This window comes from the organism of the source record quoted next, unplaced genomic scaffold (assembly GCF_019419815.1).
Source record: "Pyrus x bretschneideri cultivar Hongxiangsu unplaced genomic scaffold, Pyrus_bretschneideri_v1 Contig276, whole genome shotgun sequence".
Classification (NCBI taxonomy): domain Eukaryota; kingdom Viridiplantae; phylum Streptophyta; class Magnoliopsida; order Rosales; family Rosaceae; genus Pyrus; species Pyrus x bretschneideri.
This window is the reverse complement of record NW_025999586.1, coordinates 48379-55110: the sequence shown is the minus strand read 5'-3', so window position 1 is coordinate 55110 and position 6732 is coordinate 48379. Positions and strand designations below refer to the sequence as shown.

The window sequence follows — 6732 nt, the reverse complement described above, 5'->3', positions numbered from 1 at the left end:
ATTTTGCACCATATACTCCATGTATTGTACGAATTTCAAATTTCTTTATAAATGAATATCGTACTTTGAACTAATAAAAAGAACAATATTTTTAGATGAGGAAATTTCCGTTGTGGTTTTGGATATGAGTCTACTCTTGACTGCGCAATTCCAAGTTGGGATAATGGCAAACAGATGAGATGAATCATATGCTGATAAAATAGAGGGAGTTCCAAATGCCAAAAAACGAAAGTGTGAATTCAAGGCTCTAGGTACTTGTCCCATAGGTTGGTTTTTCTTGGGGTTTGCATGTCATACACACCTATACTCCAAAAGCTGCTACAAAATCGCACGTATCTTTTTGATTGAATTGTGTTGTAAGTTTTGCTTTTGAGATTAGTCCACCTTGTGAGCACGGACGAGAAAATAAGTCAGGATTATATTAGGTTAAGAGTTTGATTCTCTTAATTATAATAAAAGAAAGCATTCAAGTTTCTCGTATGCTTTTCAACTACACATACAACAAGAAAAATCATTCAAGTTTCTCAAGTTGAAGCATTTTTAAAATGATTCACGAGGTTTCAATTTGACCCATAGCAGTTTATTCATTCAACCAGTTTTACTATTCAATCATTTATTAAATTGACCAGGTGACGAGGCCATTTCTCTCTCCATCTCTCTCCTAACTCAATCATATGAACAAGTGCAAAACTCAAAAGTTGCTACTTTGTTAGATACTTGTTTTAGACATAGAACAAGGATAAAAACCAAATGGGTAAAGAACCATATTAACGTTGGTTTCTAAACTATATAGGCATATTGACGTTGACGCATGCTATGTGTTTATGGAGCCTATCTTGAAAAGGGAGGCAAATTGTCTACCATTCTGTTTATGTGTCATTCTTATCCCCTCATATTTTGTACGGTCACGGTTAAGTTACGTCAACATTTTATATTAATTTTTTAATAGGAATAATAAGACAAAAAGCAATAGGAATATAAAATGTTGATGTGCCTTAACCATGACCGCACAAATAAGAGGGGATGGAAAGGGTATTCAAACAGAAGGGCAAACAATCTGCCTCCCTTGAAAAGGATAATAGGTCCTCCTCCTCCACTATGCCAAACAAACCAAACAAAAAAAGAAAAAAAAAAAAGCTTAAAAATTTTGAATTTTAACGATAATAACAAAATAAAAGGTAAAATAAATATTACCATAATTAACTTTTTAATGTAAAAATATGATTTTTCGTTAAAGTGAACAATAGCAGAAACTTTTCGTTAAAATTCCTAAACAAAAGCCCCACATATCTCCTGTCATCAATTGGGAGACTTTGACCGTTCAGAAACATCATGATTGGGTGGAACCTTCAACCTCAAGTGGCGCAAACTATGGCAATCAAGTAAGCAATTAAAGAAAGTGATCACACATTTTTTTTATCCCCTCATATTTATGTCTATTCTGTCATCCTGCTACTCATGAGTATAAATTTTATGTAAAATCTAACAGTTATAAAATATCAATTAAATCTTTATGTACAAAATTTAAAACGCTAATTTTGCGGACCATAAAGAAAAAGTTATTACTTGTGACCTTTAAATTGAATAATTTAAAAAATAAAAAAAAACATAAATAAATAAATAAGTGTTTTAAAATAAAAAAAACGTGTGAGAATTAATTTTTTTTAACAAACGATATTATCTATAATAAGTGAGTGGAAGTAGACTTAACCTTACAATGAGCTAGTACTAATGTGTTTCGAATTCGTTTTTAACAAAAATTGAACTTAAGATCTCTGACATATAAAAGCAGAAACTACTTTTTAAAACTTAAACAGAAAGACAATCTCTGGAACAAAATAAAACAGACAATGCCTGCAAAGGGAAATTAAGACAGAAAAGGAAAGTGAGGAGGTTTGGAGGGACTTTAACCACATGGGATTAGGAGGACTTATTATTTTACCCCAGTGAGAGTGCCTTGCTGTAATCATGTTCTAGCAAGGATTGCAGTAAACGATGCAAACCCAACTGGCATAACTTCTTACTCTCTCTCTCCCTCTCCCTCTCTCTCTCTCTCTCTCAGTGTTTTGGTTTAATTTGCTGGGTGTGGATCGACCAACGGTCAAAGTAGGGTTTAAAAAATTGATATTCCTCGATAAAGTTGCAGAGACCCCACACCAGTGGAAGCCTTCTTTAATCTTTATCAGTTGGGGGCAGTGGGAAGAAGAAAGTGCCAAGCACCCAGGACTTTTATCAGTTCGTAATTTTTGAATAGAAAGGATTAGATTGAGGAGAATGAAGAGTTGGAATAGAGAAGAGTCATAATTAAATTGTTTTTGGAATTAGAATAAAATTGGTATAGATTTTATATAAATTATTTACTAATTCAGTTGAATCAGAATAAAAACAAATATAATTATTAAAATGTTTTAGTTAAAATAAATTATTTTATATACCAGTTTTCTGGCAGATTTTATATACTAATTAATTAAAAAATGTTAATGGCCCCAATTCACCAAATATTAAACACACTGAAATTTAATTTAATTTTAATTATTGTTAATATTATTGTTGAATTTCATATTAAATTGGATAACGGTTGGCGGTGTTGGGTTAATGCAAAAAGCAATCTTAGAATATTAGAAATAAGTAAGGATATAATAAGGAGGAAAAAATTCAATCCGATTCTTCCAACAACTTGGAATTCAAACACAACCTAAATGTAGAGAATCTAATTTCTTCAAATTTTGGAGTTGGATTTCAAAATTCGGATAAATCCCACTAGCTTTTTTATTCCTTAATATTCGATAAACAATGGAGTAACCTGTAATCAAAATTCAATTCCGCATTTTTTTTACCAAAAAGAAAAACAATTCAATTTCGCATTTTGATTCCGATTACCATTACATAAAGATAATATGCCACAGGTGACCACCAAAAACCCTAGATGCTGTCAAGCACCCTAGAAATCAAAAGATAAAGCCATCCATGGAGATAATATCATACCACCAGATATCACCAGTTATATATATTTATCTAAATACTCAAGAAAGTGAACATTAAAACAAAAACAGCAAACCATCATGTAATAAGCAGGTGAACATTAAAACAATTTTTTTTTGTTGTCTTACAATACATTTGTTAAATTAACCACCGACAGAATTCAAACTCACACCTTCATAAAAGAACTCAACACTTTTCTTTCACTGTAGTAAATGGCCTTGCACCATTAAAACAAATTCTTGATGGACATAAAAAAAAATTTAAAGCATTTAAATTGCAGAATTTATGCAGAAACTCAAGAAAGAGAAGGAAGGATGGTGATTCCTATATGTTCATGAAAATTAAATACTTGATGGACAATGAGAAAGTTGCAGAAAATACAACTAGCTAGAGACCCATATCTTGGTTACACCAGTTAATAATAAAGAAACAAAAACTCAGCACAAACTTTTCTCCCCATACCTTCTATCTCTACTACTTTTGAAAAAACCATCTGTTTTCCCTTCAGACCCTAGAAACAACTTCTGCATCAATCACACAACCACAACAATTAGCACACCTGAAAACAGTAAGACTATCGAACTACTGGCATTAGGCTTCAAACTCCATGCCAGAAACCCGCGATCTCCTTAAAATCGCCGCTCCTAAATTTGTAGAAAGATGAGCTTCGCCACCTTCCCTCTTGCACTGAAGGTAAACTAAAACTTAAACCTCCATTTGCTCTATCCCCAGCTGGAAAAATCGAGCTCCAACACCTTTGTTGGATTCTGCACTGAGAGTATAAAGATTCATTCAGGCCGAAGTGAACCCTGTGAATAATTATGCTCTATTTACAGATTAAGAGGCATAAAACCAACGTCAAAAAACGCGACGCAACTCCTACTTTGTAAACTTCTAAGGTGTTAGCTGATTTAAACTCGCTACCAGTATAAACAATTGCCCTAATTAAGTGCAGCCCCTTGTTAGACTTCCATCTTCCAGGTCAGGCTATCAACATTAGCATTGTGCTCTTTCTCCAGTGCAGCAACTTTGGCCCGATGTGCTGCTACTGCAATCCCACCACCCTTTCCCCTTTCATCATGTGGAAGCTCGCTCGCTTCACTGATTGTCCCCGATCTTAAGTCAGCTGGGGGGATGAAGCAATCCATTGACAAACCTGGAACATTAAATGCAACCTCCTCAATTGTCCAAGCTTCTTCCATCCTTGTTTTGGTATGGCTCATTGCCATTTCACCAAACCTGAATAGGGTTACCACGGAACGCCCTGAGTGTGCAATCATGATTCCTTCAACAGGCCTGTAATCATCAAGGAATGAATTGATTGTGGTTTCCCAGTAAACAGCATCGCCACCATTGGATTGGATGCGGGTCAGATGTGAATCCTCCATATGAACAAGAAGCCCTGTTTTCTGGCTGAAGTAACCAAACAACACATGCCTTATGATCTCGGCAGGGCCTTCACTCCTGGCCTTCAGAGTCTGAGGATCAGCACAAAGCTTGAGGATGAAGCAATCCTCACCATTGATCTTCCTCTCTCCTATACATCTTGCATCAGTGAACATACTAGCCGTACATCTTGGATCTAGACCCTGAAAAGGAAAATGCGAAGACATTTATGAATTGGATGACTAATTTCATGGCCAACGAAAAGAAGCATCAATAACCACATAAAACTTCACCTGAAGTGCCCGACGCAAGGGTCTCACTGGTCCTTTCGCAGTATGAGCACCAAGCCACGGTGTATGCCTCCAGACAAGCTTCCCATTGCAACCGGCATGAACCTTGCTGCCACCCACCGCAAGCTCTACATACCACATGTCCGGACTCATCTGCCAGAGCACAAACCCACCTGACTCGGCACATCTAGAGGCATTTCTGGTCTTCATCACCTTCGTTGCCGTTTCAAACTCAGAAGCAACCATCCTAACCTTTCCCATGGCATAAGCATTTTTTATCGAGTTCTGCAGCTTCTGCCCACCAGATGCCGCTGTGTACTGTTGCAGTATGTACTGGGCAGAGGAAGTTTCCTGCAAAGATATCACACGTCAAAACCAACCCAACATCTACAATGCCGAATCAATTTTAGCGTAATTTTTCACAACAAATCCGAATCTAAAGTGCAAGCTAAAGAAAAATCTTCTACAATAAAATTAGTAGCTGTCATGTTAGGTTGGTGAGAAAATGTGAAAACACAGGTAAGATAGAAGGATAAATAAATAAATAAATAAATAATTGTTCTGTATCTGGAAAATAAGAAAACAAATTCAACCAGCCAGTGAATCCCATTGGCCTGCTGAGCTCAACTTTCAGCAATATGTATCGGCTGCTTAAGATTCCATTGTGTCTAATTTTCACACTTAACTTTCTCGCTTGCCAAACAGGGAGAGACCAAGATTGAAAAAAGTTATAAAAAAAGAATCACCAACGTCTAAATCACATTTGAAGAAATCGGAGAAAACCAAATTTTAAAACAAAAGATTAAACAAACAAGGACTCTGGATGCAAATCGTAACCATCCAATGATGTTCTTCAAATTTAAGCAAAACATGAAGAAATAAATAAATAATCAGTGGAAATCTATACCGTAAGAAGCAAATCACACCCATTGCAAAGAAAGAACCAAACCTTTTTTTTTTTGGGAGAAAAAAGCCAGAAGAATCCAACCATTTCTGTAAAATAAATCCAAAACCCAAATCTTTAAATCTTTGTCGCAGTCAAAATTTATACAAATTCGAAATACCACCACCGCAGTCCCCAGCAGCATACAAACAAAATGCATGAAAGCAATTATTTTGTTGTTATTTAGCAGTAGCCATCTCAGAAACTAAGACAGAAAAGTTCAAAGAAAATGGCGCAAAAGCCCCAGATGAACTTCGAACAGAGCTAGAGAGAGAATGTTAGAGAGAGAGAGAGACTGACGATGGGAGTGTCCTTGATACTGAGATGGGGGAAAGGGTCGGTGGTACTGACGTGGAGGGGGGCGAGAGGAGCACCCATGACTCCAAGCAGCAGTCTCAGATCAGACCTCTTGCTGTTGTTATGCGCGACGGAGCTCATGGAGGGAGTCCGCGACAGCTGCCCTCGCATCCACTGGCCCAAGCCCGACCCGACCCGCTTCGAATCCCCAAGTTCCCCTCCGTCCGGATCCGGACCCTCCATCACCGGCCTCAGGCTCCCCGATCTCCCAATCAACGCGTCCGGCTGCCCTACCAGCTGGACGCCGTGCCCATTTCCGTGATGGTTCTGCTTCTTCCTCCGGAGCAGACCCGTCATGGGCGACCCGGACCGAGCCGGGCTGCTGGCCCGCGACCGCGAGGGGCTGAGACCCCGAACCACCTCGTCCTTGAGAGCAGAGAAGAAGCCTTGTTTCTTCTCCATTTTTCGGTTGCGAAAGTTCTGATTCCTCCTGACCCGGTTTTTTCTCGACCCGAGAACGTCGTGTGGCGGGTGGGTTTGTGGACTAAAAGAAAATGGGTAGGGAGGAGTTAGCACAGAGAGAGAGGAGGGCTAGAGAGAGGGGAGAGTGGTGGTGGTTGGTGAAGAAGAAGAAGAGTGAGAGTAGTAGTGAGACTGGTTCTTCATTTCAAAGAGAGAGAGAGAGAGAGTAGTGGGAAACTGAAGCATTTGGGAGCAAAAATGTTTTCAAGAGTGTGACCTTAGGTGGTACTGTGGGAAGGATCCACGATTTTATTATGTTTTTCTTATTTTTAATTTATTAGAGGAAAAAGATATCATTTTTTCCTACTTCAA

The 6732-nt window shown here is 38.0% G+C and overlaps 1 protein-coding gene across 1 annotated transcript; it reads right to left on the bottom strand.

Annotated features, from left to right (window-relative positions):
• Positions 1-3785: 3785 nt before the first annotated feature.
• On the bottom strand, positions 3786-6371 carry LOC103937502. The gene is made up of 3 exons (XM_009347449.3): positions 5902-6371; positions 4662-5009; positions 3786-4571 (listed from the first exon to the last, which is right to left on the bottom strand). The coding sequence occupies exons 1-3, from the start codon at positions 6358-6360 to the stop codon at positions 3945-3947; spliced, it is 1434 nt and encodes a 477-aa protein (XP_009345724.2). The 5' UTR covers positions 6361-6371; the 3' UTR covers positions 3786-3944.
• Positions 6372-6732: the final 361 nt, after the last annotated feature.